This window comes from Rhyacophila brunnea, unplaced genomic scaffold, assembly GCF_057557595.1.
Source record: "Rhyacophila brunnea isolate RB1 unplaced genomic scaffold, BYU_Rbru_1.0 scaffold_18, whole genome shotgun sequence".
Taxonomy (NCBI): Eukaryota; Metazoa; Arthropoda; class Insecta; order Trichoptera; family Rhyacophilidae; genus Rhyacophila; species Rhyacophila brunnea.
In genome coordinates, this window is record NW_028232837.1 from 850,005 (window position 1) to 876,120 (window position 26,116).

The 26,116-nt window shown below is 33.3% G+C and overlaps 1 protein-coding gene and 1 long non-coding RNA gene across 2 annotated transcripts in view; one reads left to right on the plus strand and one right to left on the minus strand.

Moving 5' to 3' along the window:
* LOC147073085 (uncharacterized) overlaps positions 1-26,116 on the plus strand; it is a 692,917-nt gene that overhangs the window by 46,745 nt on the left and 620,056 nt on the right. The window lies entirely within an intron of this gene.
* LOC147073088 (progestin and adipoQ receptor family member 4) overlaps positions 1-26,116 on the minus strand; it is a 300,264-nt gene that overhangs the window by 12,423 nt on the left and 261,725 nt on the right. Inside the window, exon 3 of the mRNA XM_085945223.1 lies at positions 1,955-2,058. Within this exon, the coding sequence (XP_085801349.1) occupies positions 1,955-2,058 (104 nt within the window). The remainder of the gene's footprint in view (positions 1-1,954; positions 2,059-26,116) is intronic.

Here is a 26,116-nt window from a genome sequence, read left to right on the forward strand (position 1 = left end):
CTTGTGAAACTGAGATACCCAATTGCCTAATTTTATATTTATTAAATATGTAAGTAATGTATCCCTTATACTTTACTAGGTTAAAGGCTAAATCCAGAAGAAGCTTTATGGCGACAACCATACCTCTGACCCTCCCACCCGAAGAAGATAGACTATCCGCATGGGAGGCGAACCTAGCCTCTGAGGGTCTCGAAGATTGGGTAAAGCCAGCAGAGCATCTCCCACCCGGAGCCAGTCTCGGGTACCGTACATGGAAAGCCACAAACAGACTGAGAACCATGGTAAGGCGCACTCGAGATAACATGGTGAAGTGAGGGTTCTCAGATGACCAAACCTGCGATTACGGTGAAATGCAAAGTACGGAGCACCCTTTCTCATGCAAGGCTTGGCCAGAAAGCTGCAATTTCGACGAGATCCTACAAGCCGAGGAAAATGGTGTTGCCTTCGCCAACTTCTGAAGCGACACATTGTAGCTATTGAAGGCCCGACATGACGAAGAAAAATTTATGACACATACTAGGAGTTAGGATCTATTGACTGATAATACATGGTTAAACATAAGACGTCATTTTAACACACACAATAGGATCCCTCCAAATCGTGTATATTTATACGAATATTTTTATGGTAGGCAGGAACAAACTCATTCTACTTAAACGAGATTATACACTCTGGGGTTTAATTTATTAGTTTTCTTCATAATGTACTTACAAATTTGGCTATATTTTTTATTTTCTAACCAAACGTTTTGATGAAATAGGTTACAAAAGATGGCGCGAAATGGACCGAATCTATGGTACCTGCCAAAAAGTGCTCAGGTGTCATATTTTATCTTTCAGTATTATTAAACACCCACGATGGCCGCGCGGCTTAAGCGTTGGCCTTTGGCGTTGTGGGTCCCGGGTTCGAATCCTGGGTCTGGCAAGTAAACATATTGTTTTTCAATTTGTGTATGAGCCAGAGTATGGACCTAATAGGTTGAGCAAATGGCTGACATCCATTTCTTGTAAAAAATAAAAAACAAAATCTATCAATACAAACCTTCACTATGTGGAGGCCCATATGGTCATATTAGGATCGGACATGTTAAACACCTTTGTCAAGCTGTTAGAAAGGCGGCAAATCACAAATTCATAAAATTAACAAGGCCTCAGTAACCACAATGCAGTAGTATTCAATTGTGTAAATTTTAGAAAGGATACAGTATAAAACAAAATATCTCGATTAGACGACCTCGATAGGTAGGACACGTGCAGAACCAGAATAATGAGCCGTTAAAGAAAGTATTTTGTGAAAGCCCTAAAGATGATTAGGACGTCCCGAGGTTTCGATGGGTTAATTATCTTTGTATCGATGTTAGGTGTATCGGTACCATGAAGTCGAGCTTAGAGCCTTTTATTTATTTTATCATTGACAAACTGTCACCATATGATTTGGTTGGGTTAAATATTGTGGTCGTCATCCCTTATTTCCCCACCTACCTCACATCTTTATTTACTATTGTCACAAGACCAGGCAGCCAGCAATTACGGGGCATGAGACGACCGTGATTGCGAATAACAGTCAGTTACTCTAAGACAGCTGAGTGCGTAGGCTTGTTCAAATTATCGCGCTATATCCGATACGATACGAACGAGGCCTCGTTAACTACAGAGTGATTCATGCAAAATGCATATTTTTGACCTATGTTGCGCTAAATCTGATACGGTTTGAGCGAACGTCACGTCTATCATCCATCTTGAACATATCATCATCATTCATCAATCTCATGTATCATCAATCAAAAGTGTACCGTCCGTTTACCAGTGCGTGAGTGCGTGAACACCGAAGCGGCTCCAGCGCGCGTCAGCCCCCTCAACACCAGTTAACACCATCTTCAAATTACAGTCTACTGCTAAAAAGTGACACCATGAATATACCTCCAAAAATAAGCTAATTAATTTATGTATCTTACCTTATACAGGCCCCATATGCAGAGTATACAGTAGGCGCCTATAATAAACCATCTTGGGATGAACGGCAAACAGAATACAGTCGCAGTCACCATTGGAAGCGCTCCTGAAAAGAAAGAAGAGAAATATTATATAAAATAATGTTTAAAAAAAATTTACGCTACAAATAATATATAAATAAAATGTTTTTAGCTACTACCGATGCTATAGTGACCGTCTTTAAAGGTTAGACATGTTTTACGACAGTTTCTTTCTTATAGTATTTGAATTTGACAGGCGTTTACGAGTTAAACTGTCGCGGATGTAAAAATAAGTATATGGGGCAGACTTAACGCACTATTAAAAACCGTGTCAGCGAACACGAGAGGGTGTATTTAACTTAAACTTTATATAATGTCAGCGATTAACAAGCACTCGATAAAAACAGGTCGTACATTTGACTTCCAGACCAGTACATAGGTTACCTTTCGCTTTTAATAAAGAAAGCCATTGCAATACATCGGAATCCCAACAAATTAAAAATAGACGATATGCCAACGAAAACTTCCATGTCCGGCCTGGCAACTTCGATCGAAATTGAAATGTTAATATCTTTATATTCTTAACATCGTTTCCTGGTAGCTATGTCTAAATATTTTGAACCAGTAGATATTGAAATATCTTACATCGGTACTAACCATGACGTATTGTATAATATACTTTCGTTGTTTATCAATCTTAGTCCTATAGTTTTTCAGTTATACTTATAACATAACAAAAAAGACAGGCTGACAGAAAAAAAATATTATATTCATAAAGGTTCAAATACATTTTGATCCACGTTGCGTACTGTCACATGCTGTTACGGGGACAAATTTAGGCTATGGTTTCCGCGGAATATTTTGAACGATTACTATCTCTATAAATGGAGAGTGCCAACTCTAATATATTAGTATTTTGAATTATAATTAATTATTCATGTTAATTTCAATTAACTTTAACAGTTTCAATGTGTGCGTACGTTAAAATTACTTGCGATACTGCATCCATAGATAATATTTTGAATAGAATTCAATCTGCAGACTATAGATAATATACACCATTCTGTAGAAAATACATAGTACCAATCACTAAAAACAAAAAACACGCGATTTTGACATGAGTCGAAATTGTGTAGGCATGTAGAAAATGATAAAAAAAACGTTCATTATTGTTGTTCTGGTGATTTCGGCAGATTTTGCTAACTGACAATGTTCGTTTAAACTGTTTTAAGGTTCAAAATGTGCTACGGGATGGGAGCATCAGTCAGATAACATTTTAAATACCAAGAAAAACGAAATTACACACGTTTTTTTCCGTAGCGGCAGCTCACTGTGACAGCACGTGACAGCACATAACGTGATCATAATGTATTTGAACTTTAAGTATCATGGACGTAGTTAAAATGCTGATCAAAATGTAAGTATTTTTAAACTTCAGATAGACACATTAAATTTATTTATACGTATATTGTAAGTAAAGTCCAATGTCAAAATAATAAATTTATTATCTCTTTAAATTTCGGATTTGACTTCTTATTTCACTTAAAAATAATTTTACAAATAAAATTTTAAATTTTAAAATAGTTAACCAGTCTTGATAAAGGTTATGTTTGTGTATTGTAATATGGAATTCTAACAAGCAAATTCGTAAACGTTTGAGTTTATTGTTGTTTAAAGGTTCTTAAAAAGTTAACACTTTTTAATATTGTTTCCAGGAAAAGAAGCCATATTACAAATATATATTGATTGAATATGTGTATATGTATCGTTTATGTATGTTGAAAGTATATTTTTCGATTAATTTACATTTCGGGTCATAAAAAATATTCCAAAATAACATTTCTCAACGTCAAATTCTGGCTTTGAAGTTTAAGCTCACTCAATACGCGTAGGTACCTACTCAAATGTATTCGAAACGAAATATACTTAGGCAAAATAATACACTTTTTCAAGCATTTTTATATTCAATATGAATAAACTTATCCGCAGTGAAGTCCTAAAAATTTGACAATAATTATATCAAAATTGATTGATAAAACTCACTGTGACAACATAATTTGCATTTAGCTTTGTCATGTCGTGTATTTTGTTATTTAAAAACTAATCCAATTTAAAATTGACCGTGAGCTTCTATTATATTCGATTGTATTTTATAATATGTCATATTCAATAAAACTGGAATAGTGTATTCAACAGTGAAAATATCATGTCAAAAAGATTGGTTATAAGTACTATATTTTCTCAGAAGTGTTTTCAAAATTATGTGTATTCAATAATTACAATGTTACATTCTTAAATCTTGTGAATATTCGTTGAATAAAAAAAATAGTTAATTAAAAATTATTAGCAAGTTTAAGTTACATCAAAAAATCTTGCGTGGCACCAGAAGTTACAGCTACTGCACAGGTGTTAATAGCTAGACTCAAAGTGCGGAGTGTCTGTGTATGGGGAATGTACCCGGAAACGTAAGGTGGCCCGCGGGGGAAACGGCGAGAAACAGATGGGGTAAATTTGGAAGTTAGTGGCGCCTACTAGATTTTGTTAGCGCCGTTAGTTTATCAATAATAAATTATTATATTTTTAATTAACTATGTATGTTCAATAATTAGAATGTTACATTCTTAAATCTTGTGAATTGTTCGTTATAGTTAATGACTAATTATTAGCAAGTTCAAGTAAGTTACAACAAAACATCTTGGAGTGATCCGTGACGTCGGTTAGCAATTAAAGTAGTACCTACTTTAAAATACAAAAGCCGATCGCCAGCAGTAATTCAATTTGGAAAGCGCTTCAGAGAGTATTAAGAGCCATTAGTTAGAATTTGTCGCAATTAAGTATGGCGCGTATAGCATAGTGGTCTATGTGCATGGGTACGAAACCCGAGAGATGCAGGTTCGATTCCTGCGGGGTGTCTTACTTTTTTCAAAAAAGATTTTTTCTATTGGTTATAATATTATATTTTCTCAAAAGTGTTTTCAAAATTATGTATTTCTACCATAGTTTCAACTATACAAGTATGTGTTGTTATTTTACCGATCGAATACCTCTCTCCAATTGTCAGTTTCGTTACCGCCATAATTATATTTTTTTTTCTTGTTGTGCACACCTTTCATAATTAATAATATTCAACGCAATGTAATATTTTGATATTTTATTCTAGGGACATCACTGCTTTAGCGGTAAAAAAATACTTTGAAAAAAGAACAGTTCTAAAAATAAATAAATACCAACCTAGCAAAAATGAAAAATGTTTCGTTATAAAAAAGTACACGGTGTATGAAAACTGTTTTAGCATATTATTAGGTTGTGTACCTTGGAGCGAAACACCTCTGCAATAAAAAGATATAGCGAGGTTTTTTACCAGCATTATATTCTTTAACAGTAAGCATACTTTTGTATAATATAAAGTACGTGATGGAAAAAATAGAGAAATATTTTTCGGAGATTATAATTTTATCAAGAATAATGTTGTTATAAGTTTCATAAAGAGGCGTCCTTCAGAAAAATAAAAGAAACTTGTAAATAAGTAATATGTTGTTTTTTATTTCAGTTTGTTATTTTTATACGAAAGAAACAAACATTATGTTTGAACGATATCACATCGCAGGGCAGGCGTGGTGTTGCATGATGCTGTCTATCGCGCGGTTGATGTATTTCATGATCATTGGCTATAGCTATACGATCCGAAGTGGAACTTGGCTACCACCGGAATAGAACAGTATTTTACTAAAAATAATAATGTACTTTTTGTTGTTAAATATTCGCTCAATCGATTAGGTATAAAAACCACATGTGGTTTTACCAATCGTGGGATTTGAACTCGCGACCCATCGCGCGCACTGAAAAACTATTTTAATATGTATTATCTATAATATGCAGTGACGTCCCGTGGGGTAGGCAGACTAAGTGTCGCTTGGGGGCGGCGGTTGGAAACATAATGTATTAATTAACATAAAAGTTTTGGACCGGACTGTAATTTTTTGTTGGGTTCGCGATTTCTAGTTTACTCCCGTTGCCTTTCGGTGTCCTTGATGACCAGAAACGACACGAGCAGATTTGCGAATAATTACAGTTTATATTTTGTTAGTAATGTATCCATACAACACATTTATTAGATATTAGAGTCATGAAAGGATGATCAAAAATACTTTATAAAGATTGAGGCGGCATTTTGGCGCTGCTGGGGCGGCATTCTGTCTAGGGACGTCACTGATACAATATTACCTCAGTTTTTTTCACAGACGAGTTCAGATGCGCCATATAATTCAAGCACCTTTTCTACCTTCTTACGTTCACGGTTGGGGTTGGAAAATAGGGGTAGAATCCGCTTCGCTTAGGGCAGGAAAAGAAATAACTCAATCACGCAATTAAATTAATTAATTTATGCCAGTTCAAAAAACACATGTTTATTGGAGCACCAATCTACAATAGTCAGAAATGATCTCTTGGACGAGAGGGTGATCGCTGTCGTGCATCCCACTGATTCTGCTACAGCTGCTGGAGAGTCTCGTTTGGTGAAGATAACTCTGGACCACAGTTGTTGGATGTGATGAGAGAGAGAGGTCTAAGCGGGATGGAGCACTGAAAGCTTTTGAGGGTTTGGATTTCGCTAGTCTTTCAATCAGTGGTGTTAAATTTGTTACTGAGAGCAGCAGAGAATTCTTCAAATTTGAATCAGCTATTCGCAACCTTGCTTTGCCTTTAATCAATTTCATTTATGAAAAAGCTTGTTCACATATGTAAGGCATAGGGTAATGAACGCCAGAAATTAATTATTTCAGAAGCATTTTGATCTTTAAAAAGCTCATCAAATTTTATTTTCAATAATGAATTTGTTTTAAATCAATCAGTTCCATTTGTATGTTACTAGGCATCTGCATTACATTTTGTTCACTAAGTGCAAATCGATTTATAAATGCGAGCATGCAGTTTTCAGCAAAATCATGAAAACGTCTTTCAAATGACACTTGCAGTATCTTGATTTTTTAAATATATTTGTTCAAATTGCTATTATCTGCAGCACATTCATTCTGCTCTTTCAAGTGTGGAAATTGACTCAAATCCTGGTATTATCGCATAACAACAAGAATTAGAAAAAAAACAATTTTCACCAACAAAAACCAAGAATCTGAATAATTTAAAATGTAAAAGTTCATTATTCAGCAAAAAATAAATAAACAGCGCAATGTATATCTTTTTTATTATGTTCCCGTAAGTATAAATTGTAAATTTTGCATGAAAGATTCAAGAACTAAACAATTTTCGCACCTGGTACGGAGTTTATTTAGCGCACTTTTATAAAAGTTACGAAAATAATGTTGGTTGATAGACATAAAAGTGAGAGAGAAAAAACAAATAGTGTGAATATGGAGAATCGGATTTGTTTGAACTGTGACATTTTGGTCGACTTATTTTATTATCTACAACAATGCTGGAATATATAAAAGAGTTTTGGTTTGATTCACAGAAATATTTTCCTACTCATTGGCATATTATTTCCATTGAATTTTGAATACAGCCTTCCTTTTCAAATATTATAAATCCTACACATTCGCCTTTAATACCAACTAACCAATAAGCATTGTGTTTTATTAAATTTCAACCATTGTTTAGTGATTTTGTAAATGTCAGAAAATAAGTATGTTAATATTTAAAAATAATGGATTATTAGCACATACGTCATATTATATTTATACATTTTTATAAACTATAATATGCTAAGAAACTCCTACTCTGTACTAAATTACAACTTGGAATTTTACTTTTTCCACATTAAAATATAGTTTATATATAGCCCTATCATTATAAATACCCCACTCAATATCGAATATTATAAATTATAACATTACAAAAACTAAAACGGTAATTTCAGCACTCATACTTGATAAAGCTCACCATGTGAGCGAAACACGCCCTGCGAGGCAAACGTACGCGCCGCCTCGTCCGAGCGTTGCCGCGGCCGATCCAATCAATGTCGGTTTGTCGATGCTCAAATGTGCTGCGCGCGGCTACCTCGCGTGACGTTAATTTTGTTGCGAGCTGTCTCGCGCAGCAATTTTAGCGAAGCAAATGCCTGAGGCAGCTTCGCGAGGCTGCTCGCTCAGTCAGTACGCAGCTAATTACCACTTAATCCTGACGTTTATAGTTCAGCCAAACATCATAGCATTGTTGAGTACCTAATTCCGTATTCAAATGGTTCTGCAAGATTCTGGAAGATAATATTGTGTTCTGCAAGTACATGTAAATTATAAGACCACATGGTAGAAGCTAACATGTAATATTATATACTGACCCATAATGAACAAAATGTATTTTATTTTGTTTTTATAATCATTAATTTTATATAAATGTAATAACATAGTAGCCTTAGCCGAGACTTCATAATATAAAAGATTATCTTCGTTTGGTATTCATTCACCAAAAAGTGATAAAAACATTTAATAAGAGTATATCTATATTTTTAAAATTTATATGTACAGAGAATGCGTATTCGTAACTGACAATTTATCTTGCCTCAGCGGTGCTACAAGGAATATCTACATGATGTTGCTATACTTTGGAATAAAATGAAGAACATTGCGTTGAATTATAGTGAAATTAAATGAGGTATGGAGTGTTAATATTATTACGAGAATGTATTTTTTGAAACTAAATACATAATATTTGGATTAAATTAAAAAATATACGAAATTTACCATAGTCTGTTTTCATTCATTTCTGGGTTGTTACAGAAATAAATACAATCCCCTACAAAATAATATTCCGTTGTCGGATAATAATCGGTATCGCGAATTTCCGTTTCCGCTTAGCACAAGCCGGTTTGAAATTGATTCGGTGCGGCAACACTGCGGAAGTTTGGAATATTTGTAGCATTTTTCCACTTCTACTTTATGTCTCGTGAGAGCACCACTATCATTATCATCATTATAGCTCTATAGCTTGGAATAGGTACTGACTTCCACAAACAAACTCTTCATGATCTTTGTATTTTGCGCCTAGATCTCCAATAAGTCGGAAATCATTCTTCATGTCAACAAGCCACCGATGTTGTGGTCTATTAGCATTTCGATTTTCATCTAGTTTAAAGATGTCCAACCTCTTAAAAAAATTGACATCTGGAAAGAATACCTGATGAGATGGGGAATGCTAACTGGGATAGTATCTCATGTCAGTATGATAAGGTTCGGGAGTTAGTATTATACAGGCTCGCCTATACGATACGAAATCAGGGTCACATGCAAAGAAGAGGACTCGCTGAAGGCGAATGATAAGGCAACATGTACTGCAATGTTTTAGAGAGGCATGCTATGATTCCTGACATGCTAAGTAATGTTACAGTTGAGGGGTGATGAATCCATATTTTTAAGATTAAGACAGATAGCGTACAGTTTACATTAAATATTATATAAATAAGTGAATCAAAATAAAGCGGCCCGCTCGGTAAAAGGCGAGTTCCTGACTGGCGTTTCCTGCAATTCTCAAATAACCCGCAAATTACAAAAATAATATTATATAATTGACCTTATAGAAAATGGCTCACTGGCAGAAAATTAAGGTACAGGGCTAGTTACAATTCTATGCTTAGTTTTGGATAATTGTAAAATTAATTAAACACGAAATAAAATGAATCTCAGCAAAATTGTAGTTCAGTGCAGAAGACCGCCAGAAGCCAGTTTTGGCCTAATCCCAGAAGTAAAATCAATTTAGAAGTAGGTACTCGACTACAGATCTTAAAATATTTAAAGAATATACTATATAGTATATAGGTACACTTGCCTTGGAGACGAATACTTATTATAATGTATATTGTATACAAACAAACATTTTCGCTCGTAATGTGAATGTTATTCCAAAAATAAAACTTTTAGCCGGTTAAGAAAACGGGTTTAATGCGATTTACACAAGGTTAATTGCCATCATTTCCATTCAATCACTATTCCCACCAATTTTTTTATTCAGCAGAGGTTTTTTTTATACACCAGCACTGAATAAATGTCTTTGTTTTTCTTGAAAATTAGGCTGTTGAATTTGAACGGGAATGTTTGCCCGGCCGAGACGATAAAATGGCCGCCGACCGGAAAATGTGTTTATATAAAGTTTGGTGGTTTGTATAAAGTATCTCCATAGGGAGTTATACTATCGTGAAGAACCTTGACAATAATAACTGTTATATTTAAGTTCCAAGTTAATTAAATTTAAGAGGAAGCTTCAATGAAACGGAAAAAATCTCAGGGATGCGTGACACTTTTTCGCAATTGATTTTCAGTCTAAATACTGTAGAAATAAACGCCGATTTTTTAAGTTGAAGTTATACTTCTTTTGGCGCGTTTGGGAAATCAGATCAGAGTGTATTGTTGGCGTGTGACATGTAACACATAATTAATTTTTTCACACGAAAAAAAAACGCACTCGATTGGATTCGAGCCACCGATTGTTCGGTTATCAGCCGGACGCACTAACTTTACGCCACAATATGATATTGCAATCGTGACGCTTATACAGTATAATATTATAGTTTAGAATTGTTCCGTTGCCTAGGCAGCGAATTTATTATTGTCGGCCATTTGAAATTCATTTCGTAAACAAACGATTAAACGTCAGTTTCAACGAGTGACAGTTGGTACTTAAAAATAAAAACAACGAGAAACAGATAAGTTAAAGTGTATAGAAATAAACCAACGGCGTTCCAATAAGCAGTCCCTTTTCTTGAGTTTGTAATTTAACAAGATAATTAAGAGCTAGTCAAAAAATCTAGTTTATCACAAGTTTGGTTTTGTTTTGTTACGCCAAAGAAGTATAACTTCTAACGTGCGTACATATGTACACAAATCGATTTTTTATACATACTTGTACTATAATTTTATAAATTATTAAACTATTTATACTATAATTAGATGGATGTTACATAAAAATATTCCAGAACTATTTCCATTAAAAATATTCGTCCACGAGAATTTTGTCTGATTAGCCAGACATAGTGCATCTGGCTATTCGCATGTGACCCGCAAGTGACGAAAATATATAATCGATCTTCTCGGAAACGGCTCACTAGCAGAACATTAAGATATATGGTTAGTTACCATCATATTCTTAGTTTTGGATATTTGATATTTGTAAAATTACTTAAATACGAAATAAAATGAATCTCAGCAAAATTGTAGTTCGGTGCAGAAGACAGCTAGAAGCCAGTTTCGGCATAATCCCCGAAGTAGAATCAATTTAGAAGTAGGTACACGACTACTGGTCTTAAAATATGTAAAGAATATACTATAATATAGTATATAATATGTACACTTGCATGATTTGTCAGACGCACTATTTTAGTAAAAAAAAAATTTGTAAAACACGAAATCGGAATGTGTAAAAAAAAACAGAATAAAAATATTACATATTATATTAAAGATTGAACTTCCTGAATACCGTCATTTTCAGGGGTTCCAGTTTCAGGAAGAGGTTCTAAGATTTGAAATCAAAGGTTTCAATCACGGTTCATCGGTTACAAAATACTTTAGAGATTCTCAGTTTCAGGGTTTAGTTTAGTTTCTGTAACCGTTCATTGTGTAGTTGAAAATAAAATTGACAAAAATAATTGTTTTTAATTAGGTAGACACAAAGTATTTCTATATAACAAATGTATTTACATAAACACACTTCACATTAAGATTACAATTAAGATAATCTATATCCCAATTATAATCAAATACAGTTTATTTTATACAATATAAACTTCATTAATTTATTTGTCAACCTAACAATTTCATTACGTAACAGAGATTTATTCAATTTGCCAAAAGACATTTCAAGACAAGCTGTATTACATTTATTTAGATTTAATAACAGGGAAACACTCACAAAAACAAAGAGGAGTCGATTTACCAAATTGCCATATAAAAATATGGAATAGTTTTATGATAGAGGGTTTTAGCGTAGTTTTTTTACAGTGTAGAAACATTGAATGACTATTCACAATATGTAGCTATGAGTTCCATGACAAAACAGAACAACGATAAATATAACTACGACCTTTCAGGAAAAATATAAATTTAATATTGAAAATGTCCTATCTCTGTTATGTTAATAGATTTTCAATAGCACAGATTTTCAATACGCCATAATAAATCAAATTATATACCTAATTTCTGCATTCCTAATCGCTAGAAAGCCTCAAATAAACGGGACTTAACTCGGTGTTGCCGGCAAGCTTAGGATCTTAATCAATATAATATGTTCAAAATGATTGGGTGACTAGGTACAACGAAATAATGACCTAACCTAACCTAACCTAAATAGATTCCACAAAAAATAATGTTTCATTTTTACCCTGGCTGTTCTGTTTTTCCACTGTTCTGTTTTTGTCATGTTCTGTTTTGTCATTTTCTGTTTTGTCATGGTCTGTTTTGTCTTGTTCTGTTTTGTCACGGTTCTGTTTTGTCATGTTCTGTTTTGTCCGGTTACCGTAGCAATGTATGGGTGATAGGAGTGGAGGAAATATGTCTTACAGTGGATAAATGGTCTTTTCGGATGTTACAGTATTAAAACTTTTGTTTAATTCTTAGTTCAAAGCAGGCCTGAGAGTGGGTCTATTGTTTGGGCATCGCATCAGTTGAAGTATGGCCTAATGGTCGAGAGGGTTCAGAAGAAATTCTTGAGACTCCTTTACTTGAGGTTGTATGGATACTATCCGTGGCTTTATCCAACCGACTTTCCCTTACGTATGCTTGCATATTGCAGTCTGCAATTTAGATGAGATGTTTATTTAGATACGTATATTTTTCGACTTATACGAGGTATAAATGAGAACTCTGCCATTCTGGGCAGTGTTGACCTGTGTGTCCCTGATAACTATCTTAGAAATAGAGAGCATCGGTTGTTTATTCTCCCAAGGTGCAGAACCAACCTTCCACTGGTAATGCCAATTGGGAGGGCGATAACTATGTTCAACCAAATTGCTTCGGGTGTTGATATATTCCACTTGCGTGAGAGTAAGTTTAGGTGAACGCTATTTTATAAATTATTAAAATAGGGTCTCCATAGCAAACTCGGTGTACTTTTTTAAACTTCTATAGATGCATAATATTATTTTCACTGCTTTTGTATGTTTATATTATTATGTTCTCTTTTTATATTTTCATTTTTATCGCTTTTATTCCTTTTTTCCTTCTTTATCTCCTGTCTCATGTAATGTTGTAGATGTCTCAAAGTTACAATTTGTAATGTCGACAATATGTTAAAAAACATTGAAATGAATTGAAAATTGAATGATGATGTCGATATTGTAAATTTAACAGTAATCATGTCCCAGGAAAGGTAAATAATAAAAACAATTAATTAGTATGTACCTACATCAGTATATGTATTGTATATTTTAGATGCTGGTACATCGACTAATGGAACCTTTCTCGAGAAATAACATAATATTTTATTATAATCAGAATATATAGAGGCCACGTGCCGAATAAAGGTCGAAAATATAAAGAATTTAGGGTTTTTTGGGAGCTCGGCCTTAAAAATCTATAGAATTTGTTGGGAAAATGTATAATTAATAAATAACCCGTCTTTGAATGACAAAGAATGGAGCCTGAGATAAAAAAGGTTAGTCCATCATAAAATACAATATATGGTATGCAAAATAATGAATATAAAATGTCAATTGCAAACTTCAAGGCAAAGTTAACGGAACATAAGATTTACTATGTGATGTTAGATGGTAATTAAATTAAGGGTATAATGCACGTGTTGGGTGAAGCATAATTTAAATAGGTGCTATAATTACGGGGCAAAATGTACCAAAATATGGGTTCATTCTAAAATTTAAAACAAAAAAGTATTAAAAAATAAGTATAAACTATTGATCTTTTCGAATTACGTATTCTCAATAAAGAATGTTACATTCTCAAATCTTGAAAAAAATAGTTTTTCAAATTATTAGCAAGTGTTATAGAAACTATTTATTTCAACACAAATTTGGAGATATCTTGATACCGGTTTGTAATTAAGGTATTTATTGATACTTTGATTCGAAATACAAAAGCCGACTATCAAAATTAACGCGACTCGTGAAGCGCTTCAAAAATATAAAAAAACTGCTAGTTAGTTTCTTTGTAATTAGATAGGATGCACATAGCTTAGTTGGTAGAGCACATCGGCGCGAATCCAGTGAATGCGGGTTCTGCCGGGCGTCATATTTTTTTTTCAAAAAAGATTTTTCTAGTAATTATATATTTTGGGTTTGGTTATGGAGTTTTCGAATAAAATAGTCAAATATCTCAAATGTTTATTCGGTAACAATTAATAGTATTCTCACTAATAAGGTTTCACTATATATATGTAATTATGATTTCTAAATAAAGATTTTATTTTAAAATACGTTGAGCAGTATCCCATTGTTAATCTACGGCCTACGCCGTAGCTCGTAGACCCGTAGCACCGTAGACACGTAGAAGATATCAATGTCGACATGACAACTGCGACCCGTATAAGATTAAGCATTGTAGGCCATGCAGGCTTTAGAATAAACAACTACTTAGTATATTTATACTCTAGACTCTAGAGTAAATACACCGACTAAAGTAGTGATAGTTTCAACTAATGCTACGTTTACAGAAGAGATGAACTTAGTTACGGAACATCGTTATAATTGTCTGTTAGTAATTAAGAAAAAAAACCTGCCTAATTATGATTCAGATTATTTTTAATTGAACTGCCATTAAAGTATTTATAAAATAAAATGATAAGTGGACATTGGTGAGACGGATTATTTTACTTCATTGTTCTGTAACATATCCGTTGTCGGACGTTAGCGATGGGTTTGGCTATCTTTTCTCTATCTGTCACTACTCTAAACAGACGTGGAGTGTTGAAATTCTTCAAGATTATTCGATTACCGAAAAAAATCCTTGAACAGAAACAGAACAGAATCTGAATCGGATATCAACATCCCTCGGGATGCTCATGGGATGTGGCAAAACTTTCTAATATTTGAACATACATAATTTTGAAAAAACTTAAGAGATAATATATTATATATAACCAATAGAAAAAATCTTGTTTGAAAAAAGTAAGACTATATTTTTAGTGTTTGGAAAATTATGTATGTTCAATAATTAGAATGTTAAATTCTTAAATCTTGTGAATTATTCATAATGTGGTAGAGTACTGTAGTTTTCTGGTTTGGATGCTACCATGTCATTCCAATGAATTTTGAGGATATATGTATCTATACACCGTTTAAAGCTCATTCTACATATTATTAAAATTGGTTAAACACGCTATTAGGGTGCAACTTCTTACTCAGTGGGAAGGGAGGTCATTGTATCTATTTTTTGCTGTACTTTTTAATTTTTTTTATGATTTTATCGAGGCGTTGACTGCGACTCACTGTTATAATATAGCCTCTCCTCATCTAGTAGAGGATTCGCCGATCAGGTTCTATACTATTCTGTTAAAGAACTTTACAATTTTACCAAGCTTTTCCGTCTTAACCACCGCCAGGACAGCTTTCAATTCATCAACATTCTAAAAGATATACGCAATTCGCAGCAGTACTCTGTGTCGTTCATATTTAGGGCATTGTACTGCTATATATATAATATCCTCCAAAACATCACATTCATCGCAGAGCTGCGAGTTGCTTCTTCCCATGCAGATATTAAATCTTTTACCCGTTGTGTGATCTGTTCTTAGCCTGAGATTTTGTAAAACTTTTATACGGGTACTGTCCCGCGGAAATATGAAATTTAAAAAATAGAACCTGTTAATACGTAAAAATAATAGATAATAATAGTATAATGTTGGTAACAATATTTGAATAGGGGCATGCATTTACGGTGGATGTTTATTTTCAAAGCAGAACCGGTATTTATAGTTTCGTGAATTCATTGAATATTGAAACGGTCGGCTAGTCGAATGGATTTGGAATCCAGGTCATGCACTGACGTTAGACTGGTTCAAATGTCTATTACAATAAATATACAATTCCAATAGAAATATATGGAAGTAATCGCTTGCATCATGTATTGAAACAGGAATAACCTTTTACATAAAAGCGAGCGGTATATACGATGTATCTTTCTAGAAATGTGAGTGGTTTATTCTTACACCAATATATATTGAAAAACAACGTGATAACTAATGAATTCTATAATATATTATATTGCAACATTAACGAGTCAAATATATTAAATTATTGTCATGGAATGTAATGTAGGAAACCAAGTAATACTACACTACGGAGAAAATATGAATGATTTAGAAATCTCTTATCAATCATCGACCGTATACCAGTGACGAAGATTGGAGGTAGGCTATTAATATCTGACATAAATAGTGCACACGAAACTTTGTCAGTCATGCCTATTTGTTTTCATTGAGCTAATACTAGGTACAATTTATAGCTGATGTTGGTTACTTTTTATAATTCAATTAAACCCTGCGACACAAAAGCCATAATAGATAACAGTAAAAAAATGTTCATTTATCTATAAAATGTCTAAAATTATGCGATTAAATCATAAATCATTTTGGATATTTTATGGATATATTAATATTTTTTATCCATTTTTGCTTGGTTCAGGTAGGGCTTAATGAATTTCAAAAATTTTACCAACACCATGTGTAATATGCATTCATAATTCAACGATAACAAATAAGTGTGTCTTATTTTGTCGGATTAAAACTAGTGTTGTTTGACTTAGGCAGGGTTTAATTGATTTTTAAAAACTAACCAACTACATCTGTAAATTATTGTAGTCTTAGTTCAATAAAAACAAATACGTAAGATTGACAAAGTTTATCGGGCACTATTTATGTCGGATATTAACAGTCTACCTCCACCCTTCGCCACTACCGTATACTCACACGAATTTACCACCGTTCACTATGTGTGTCTAAATGAAAGCAAATAATTGGCTTCCTACGATATTTATAGAGTTTTGTAGTTATTGGTTACATAACAATAAGGAAAAATGATAATTTGTAGACGTTCATCGTCAGTGAAACAGAAATTGGCCGTCTGTGGCCTTATCCAACTGTTTCTCTCATAGGTATTCTTACATACTGTAGTCTTAAAGTCAGAAGATATTTATATTACGCGGTGTAATTGTGAATTCCATTCTTGGTCATTGACTTGTGTCTCCCTGAGATACCTACTTTAGAAGTCGAGAACATCAGTTGTTTGTTCTCATAAGATGCAAAGCTATCGGTAATGCCAATTGGGAGGGCAATAATTGAAGACCCGAGAATGAAAACTGGACAAAGACCAAATAGTGAATTTTACAGGAGAGCATATAAACTGATTAAAAAAATATGTGTGATCCTATCATTCAAAAAGTAAATGTAACATGATAATTAAATTGGTTTTGTACATGTTATAATCAAAATAATTATATATTTGCAGATACATATTTTTTTAACAATTAAATTGTGTTTGGTCTTTATCCTGGTTTCAATATCAATTTTATTATTAAATACTAGAAAGTAAATGAATATTAATTCCGTTTTTTGGCTTATTTATTTGTATAAATGTTTTTTTATTACTTATAAGTAAAAATGTTACAAAATATGAAAGTATCCACAATATTTTTCATTCATTTTGAGGATCAACATCTCAACATAGTATATCTCGTTCGCAAACTCATCGATAGAGTATTTTTTTATATGAAATCACCGAAAAACCGTTTTTAGACTTTATGGTTTTTATCCTATTATCATTCTCAGGTCTTCAATTGTGTTAAACAAATTCGTTTTCGATATTGATGTATTCCATCTACGTGAGGATAAGTTTATGTAGATGTTGTGATCTGCTTAGCTTATTCGGCGTATTTCTATATACTATTACAATGTTTCCCACCCCATGTCACATTGTGAACGTCTTGAATTTGTAATTTGTGAAGTTTAGTATACGTCATTCTCATCATCATCATCCTGTATCTATCCACTGTTGGATGAAGGCCTCTCCAAGCTGATTCCATTTATCTCGGTCCTGTGCGTTACGTTGCCATGTACTTCCGCAGAATTTATCATTTCATCGATCCAGCGGCCTCTAGGTTTACCTTGGGGACGTTTTGTACCTCTTGGATACCACTGGATGACTAAATTTGTTCAACGATTGTCCTTTCTTCGAGCTATACATATACGTCAATAAATAAATATTAATTTTAATTCGAATTCCTTCAGTTTATTAATAATATATGTGATAGAATAAAGGCAAATTTAGAAAGAAATTAAGAAACACAATTTTCGACAGTGAGAATCGTAAAAACTATTCACCACTGTATAACAGTGAATATAAAATGTGAGATGGATAAACATTACACCTGTGTAATATGCAAATATGGTTTAGTTATTAAATAAAGGGGCACCTAAAAGCATGTTCTCATTTTCTTGGGTTCAAGTTTCCCGCACCGTTCGAAGACTTACGGTAGGGTAGTTCGGTAGTTAGTTGGGTGAAAGTCGACATCGTAAAATATAATATATTTTAGCCGAATGCGCAAAGAGGTTCAATGCCACATTCAGGCAGTGTTATTTGCATTTCTGCGTATTTTTAAGTTCAAGTGCAGTGATGCGGAAACTTCGGCACAAATATATATGATTTAAATTAAATATTTTTTTTATTCAACGAATAATTCAGAAGATTTTACGAATATACCATCCTAATTATTGAACATACATAATTTTGAAAACACTCATAAGAAAATATAGCCAATAAAAAAAAAATCGGTGTGTATAAGTTTGTTTGCGCGTTAGAAGTTATACTTCTTTTGCGTAACAAAACAAAAACAAAATTTGTGATAAACTAGATTCTTGACTAGCTCTTAATTATCTTATTAAATTACACACTCAAGAAAAAGGACCGCTTATTGGAACGCCGTTGGTTTTTTATATACACTTTACCTTATAATACTATATTATATAATGGTTTCTCGTTGTTTTTATTTTTAAGGTACCAACTGTCACTCTGACGTTTAATCGTTTGTTTACGTAAGGAATTGCAAATGGCCGACAATAATAAATTCGTTGCCTAGGCAACGGAAGAATTCTAAACTATAATATTATACTGTATAATCGTCACGATTGCAGTACCATACCGTGGCGTAAATGTAGTGCGTTCGGCTGATAACCGAACAATCAGTGGTTCGAATCCAACAGAGTGCGTTTTTTTTGGTGTGAAAAAATAAATTATGTGTTACATGTCACACGCCAAAAATACACTCTGATATAATTTCCCAAACGCAAAATTAAAAATATTTTCAAAGAATTGTAACTACTTATGTAGTTTCCATTTTGTTTTGATTTGTATGCTATATTTAAAATTTGTCTTGATTTATTTTTGGTTTCACGTTACTTCAGAGTTCAAACTATGTTACGTTAGCCCGGCTAAACAAGTTTTATTCTGATAATTCAGTCCCTGTAAAAACGTATACGACACAATTCATGAGAATAATGTCCCGAACATATATTATATTGTAATCAAAAATGGCTTTTGTATTAAAAGGTGCTCCGTCACTGTACCAGCAGGCGTCTCTATTGATTTTCTTGCTCAAACAAAATTCTGGGTTAAATGCTTGTCACGAATGCGTTTGGTGGCCACGCGATATCATTGGGATTATAATATTATATACCTACTTATTTCATTATAATTTTGTTATTTTGAATAATATCAGAAAATATCTACTTATATTGCTATGTCTCTATATATTGAATATTTTTTAAACAATTCAATATTTATATTATTTCCGTTTCGTGCCAAGGTCGTTCCATTATTTTGACAGCCGACAAATTCGATTCGTATCTGCCTATACAATCTGATTTTGTTAGAATAATTTAATATGGCCAACTTAATAATAATAATATGACATCGATATTTGAAAATAGAATTTTCCCTAACTTTTTGATATTGCGTGTAGTATACAGACCTACAAACTTATCAGGAGAATGGCCAAAAATGGAACTACGAACTACCATAGGACGCCATATTGAAAAACGTCATGCGAATGTCAGATTTTGCCAGTTACGAGTCGTGATTGGGTAGTTTTCGACAGTGGCTCCCCCATCTCATTCTTCAGATAAGTTTGTAGGTCTGTACTACATAATATATACCTAGTATATACGTCATAGAGAACGCTGTAAAGTGTTGCTCGTATATAAAAATATGTTCAAACCTTTTTTATACATTATTTATTATTGGTGCTTTACAACTTATAATATAATTTGTAATAAGTTCGTTGTTAGCTACAATTCAATTTTAATAATTTATTTATTTGTAATTTAAAACAATAAAATAATGAAATTGATTGAAAATTTTGTTGCCAAAAGCCATTCTGAAGTTATTAGTTTTATGAACGCGAACGCCGCTCTAAGGGTGTCCGAAAGTGTTAGCAATAATTGAGTGTATTGTTCCAAATACTGCGGCGCAGTGCGTAAGGCGCCGGTCTTCCACCCGAGAGTTCTGGGTTCGATTCCCAGTGAGGAAACAATGTTTATGTGTTTTTTCAAAGCCTGGGTGTTTGTCATTGTTCAAATTACTAACAACCATCTTGTATGTAAAAACAAGGAACATGGTTTTTAATAATTCTAAATAAAAACATACTGCTGCGTACATTGATGATTTGACTGGAAGCTTTTTTGAGATACTAACAGTGGCTTTTTCAATGATATTGTATAATTTCTTAAAATAGAATCTATTTATTAAGTTAAATCAAAATAACATTCCGTGAAAGTTTTGAATTAATAAATTGTAATATAATACGAGTATATTGGTGTGCAACAATCCACACCTTTGTGATACAGCAGTATGGATTATGTCGCAATTTTTGATCCTTTCTACTTTTAAATGGTTCAAAATTTATATACACGCTGTAGGTCTCATATGGTAGGAAGCGCAGGACATTGTGATGGATCGAGAATAATGATGTTACCTTATGCTTGCGTTATGGTTCTGTTATGTCCCTCAGAGAAGAAGGCAAAGTAATAAGGTGGCTTGGGTTGACAGGAACCTGATGTGATGTGATGGTGTGATCCTTCCTTCATCTCCTTACCAAAGACTGAACTTCTGTGCAACTTCTGAGTATTATTCACAGCAGTTACATTTAAAAACCGTCGTCTTGAAGGTAATTGTCAGGTGATTTACCTTCAAGAATTATTTAGACTAAATTGCGAGAAGACGATCGGGAAACAATAAGCTTTCACAAAAGTTAAATAATTAAAGCTTATTCAACGGAAACGCAAGTACATATACAGCAGATAAGATATACGCGTTACAAAGAATTAAAAATAATAGATGAAGGGCGTGAGGTGCGTATCCTTTTTGATACATTTTTGGTCATATCATTTTAATTAGTTAATTGACGTCTTGTTTGTGATATTCGCTGTGTATATGTGTGTGTATACTTGCGTTAATCAAGTTAGAGTAATTCTGTAGGTATTGCATCATATTACATGGCTATTGTTTATTAACCCTTATTAAAATGAAAAGTTTGGTAGGTATAACATAGTCTGAAATTTGGTAGGTTGTATAACAATTCGATGCTGATATGGTTATGATAGGGTGAATTAGGAGTACCTACATGATAATGTTCAAACAAATAAATTGAATTCTATGAATACATATATGTGGCAATATTTGCTCAAGTTAGTGATATATTTATTTCATTCGAGTGTCCGAATAAACGCAATAACAAATCAGTAAATATAGTACAGTCGAACTCGGTTATTACGATCTCGGAAATAGCGAGATCTCGTATATAATGAGGAAACATTCGTTAACAGTGTGGTTTATGATTTTCTCTATAAATTTATTCACTGTTATAACGAGCAAATTATCAGATATACCGAGCTAAAATACTGTTAATGTGTCGATCGTTTAAAAACATTTCGACCCTAAGCAATAAAATCCGATCGGACAGGATGCCGCCGGGGACGGATTACGTTTATTTAACTAGTTATGTGTCTAAGTACCTACCTAATTGTTGTTTTTACCGAAAATAATGAAAAAGTATCCACGCATATGGTTGAAAAATCCAAGGTTTGTAAAGTCCGTAGGTACCTACTAGCGTTCATTACAATAAACAACTTATTTTTTAGTTCATGAAGGCCATGCTTGTTTCGGGGATTATTACTATAGTTTTCAGATTTTTTATTTACGAATTTTTTTGTTATGTGACGGTTCATTTAAAAATACCTTTTCTCTGATATAAGGAGTACCGCTTATAACGAGCAAATTCAGTTCGTCCCATCTTCCTCGTAGTAATCAAGTTCGACTGTATAAACATTCAACCTCTCCGACGTTATTACTTAATTATATCTACATAACTACATTATTATGTACATCGAACAAAAATGTTTAAGACATTTGATTATTGAAAATAAGATTGTTCAAGGAAATCTGACTAAAAATAAAAGTTTTTCACTAAACTAGAGCATTATTATTTGACATCGCTCCATATAAAAAATAATACGTATTAAGCCGTTTCCGAGTTTTCCCTTGGCGTGTGATCTGATGACGTCGCCGATCACTGACCTAGTCGTCGTCGGCGCATTTGGGTGTCGCACGGACCATGCGCGGATTGCCAAGGTTAGGTTAGTTTGAGGGCTACGACCCTCCGCCGCTGCGGGGGGCAGGGGGCGGTGCTACCCGGCGGGTCGTTTTCCGCACCTTTAATTGCCTTATTATAAGCCCAGCAAAGGACGTTACGTTTTGTCGATTTTAAGAATCCGCTTAAAAGAAATTGGATTGTTTTACAACATATCTAAAACTAAATAAGAAAATTTACGACGTTAAATAGAATAAACAGTTATTATGGCAACATTTTTTTTATTATCCTAGTTTACAGTATAAATACCTACTGTAACTTCTAATTTATTAAAACTGTGTACTATTTTCCATATCGTTACCTTACTATTTAAACCTCGTAAGTCTATTTGAAAAGAATGTTGAGGGGAAGGAAAAAACGTAATAAAAACAACATTTTAAACACCTCTCTAATCGATGAATCTGCTTGAAATATGAGGTTTTAATTCCATTTTTAAAACCACGAGACCTGCGAGTTTTTAAAATTTGTCGATAGATGGACAGCACACTAGTCTAGAGAACCGAGGTTTTGATATGATTTAAAATGTTTTTTTTTGTTTAAATTTTGTCGAACAAACTTAATTTTTCCATAATATCGGACTAGAGACGATATGAGTATTTTTTGCGACCCAGGATTCCTTTTTTGGTGAGTCTTGTTCAAGTATTTAACAGTAGCTATATACATTGTAACCACTAAAATGTCCAACACTATTATACTTACTTATTAAGGGGGATGTCATCAAAAGTTTCGTTTTTATAGAGCCATCTATTCCCCGAATTACAAAGCATATAGGTCAAAATTATATCAGAATCTAATTCCAATTACAATCCAATTTGAATGAATCTTCGAGGCATCTTATCTAGATGTCACTGTAATTATATATTAATAAAAAATCTAAAAACAGGTGATATAATTACAGTTATTATTTAAACAATGGTATATATATATTTTGTGCATTTTATTTCAATCGGACTTTTTTATATTTTGTCAGATTATTATAAAAATATACGTGGACCATCGACCTGGTAGTACCTTATAATAATTACTTATGTGAGTTTAATTGGAATGGATTGGATTGTATTAGAATTTGGATTTTATAGTAATATTAAAAAAATATATACATATAATAATATTGTGTAATGATATTTATATGTGATAACAATCTGTGAATTATTGACATTCTCATAGTAATGAAGATAATTAATTAGGTATGGAATCATTAGACCATACACACGATCTCCATAAAAATGGCGTCATAGACTATTTTACAACACATTTTTAGAAAATAATGATTAGGTTACCTAAGTAAAAATATAAATAGGTATTATCAATACATTATTAGAACAATCCGAAGATGACAGCCGGTTTGGTGTTTTGAAAATAATTAGGCGGCTCTCGTGGTGCAGTTGGTAAGGCGCTCGCCTTCCACCCGAGAGTTCCTGGGTTCGATTCCCAGTCATGACAAAAACATTTATGTGTTTTTCTCAAAGCCTGGGTGTTTGTGATTGTTCAAAATTACTAACAACCACCTTGTACGAAAAAGCAAGGACATGGTTATTAATAATTCTAAAAAAAGAAAATATACCCAAAACATTGACAATAATAATTTATTCTCATCATAAGAAAATATACCTAACATCTGAATAGAATTTAGACCGGACTCAAAACAGTACGTCGAATGTGTTGATAATTTATTTTTTCTGGCATTCACAAAACGTAGGTAATAATAATAAATGTAGGCAGGCACACTGCAGGGTTTATTTGGAAAGCATCTGTCAGTCGTGCAGGTACATACCTAGTAATATATCAATGCTAGCTGCCATCAATGCTGGCTGAATTGGCTGGACAGGGAACTCAGAAATATTTTTTTTTCTTTTCTGTGGTCTCGGACCATCGCAAAAAAGCAACGTTGCGCCAGTTTTGATTTGTGACTAGGTATAAATATGCCAGTCGAGATTATTTTTGGTAGGTAAATACTTCTGATTACTTATACAAATATTGGAAACTGGTTAAGTGAAACCAAATAAGGACTGATCTAATTATTTAAATCTGAATAGGTAGGTATATCCCAAATTAATTTTATAATTAATTTTGACATTATTTAGTTTGCAGATATTTTATAAGTAATGTTTTTTTTTTATGTAGCTACTTACAAACATTGTATCAATTTTATTTTCGATGAATATATATTAAGTAGGTATGTTAATTACTTAACACATTGACTGCTGATTAGATAATTGCTTTTTAATTACCACTTTTAAATAGTATGCTAATTATGTCGATTGGCCACCTAATCGTTACGCACTAGGTACGTCTTTAGTGTCCAAGTCGATATGCCCTGGATCGAGGGGCCCTGGCATCCCCCAAACATGAAAATTATCAGAATGATTTTAAACATTGAAATTGAAAGCCAATAAACTATACCTTTGGGCTTAGACAAATAAAAACACGGCAAAAAAATGATTTGTAATAATTCTCCAGCACCCTTTTTAGAAAAATTTCTTAGATTTTAATTTCTAACACAAAAATTTTGAAAAAAACGAAAAAAACAAACAAAATTTTAGAAACCCAATCCCTAATGAACTGTCAAAAAATTCTCGGTGTCCAACTTAATTCAGGAGTGGTGTTGGTCATGGCTGGGGAGGGCTGACAGGGCTCTAGTCTGGGGGCCCGGGTTGTGGGGGGGCCCGGCGTGTCGGGTTGACCAGATAAGTGAGATAAACACACATCATAAAGTAGCTTTAATAGTAGAAAAAGTCGCCTGCGGCGCTATTACACTTCATGGCCATGAACATTTTCAATTACTCATATAATTGTGCAATATATTTTTTGATTATTACGTGTCGATACTCGACAGCTCCATTATTAAAGTAGATGTATTAAAAATCGTCAATAATTCACTGTATAAGTACCCTTAATTTGAACTAAAACACAATTTGAAAAACGTTAATGTAGTGTTTCACACTGCCTTTAATCTTAGCGGTAGGTAGGGGGCCCGCCAAATATCCTAGCCTGAGGGCCCGTTTTAGGATGTGGGGACCATGGTCTAGGTACACCGAGTGCAATAGACAAAAGACCGATAAACGATAAATTAGGCTGTGAAGAAGAAAAAGAGCCTATGGGACTAATTTACATTCTCCTCCTTTGGCCCCCCCCCAATATTAAATCCTGGGTGCGCCACTGCTTATTGGGGTAATAATTAGATTCATTTGCGAAAATTCGCGTTCACATTCACTTGACGTGGTAATAGAATTCAATGCATATAATATATCAAACGCGATAGTTTTTCAGGATATGTATGTCTTTTCATATAAGATGATTCAGGAAAATTAACTTGTACCTACCTACTACGTAAGCGCGAACATTATTTCGTCTAATTGCTTTTTTATAACTGAGAATGTCTCAGGAGCCTACCTACCTACCTAGGAGTTACCCAAACTGAGGTTGCCATGCACTCAAGTGTGCTTTAACCGAATTTATATGACTAGTCAAGAGTGGCCATGAAAGAAAGGAACACATAAGCAAAATTAAAAATTTTGGTAGCTCATACAAAGCTGATAATTATGAAATATCTAAG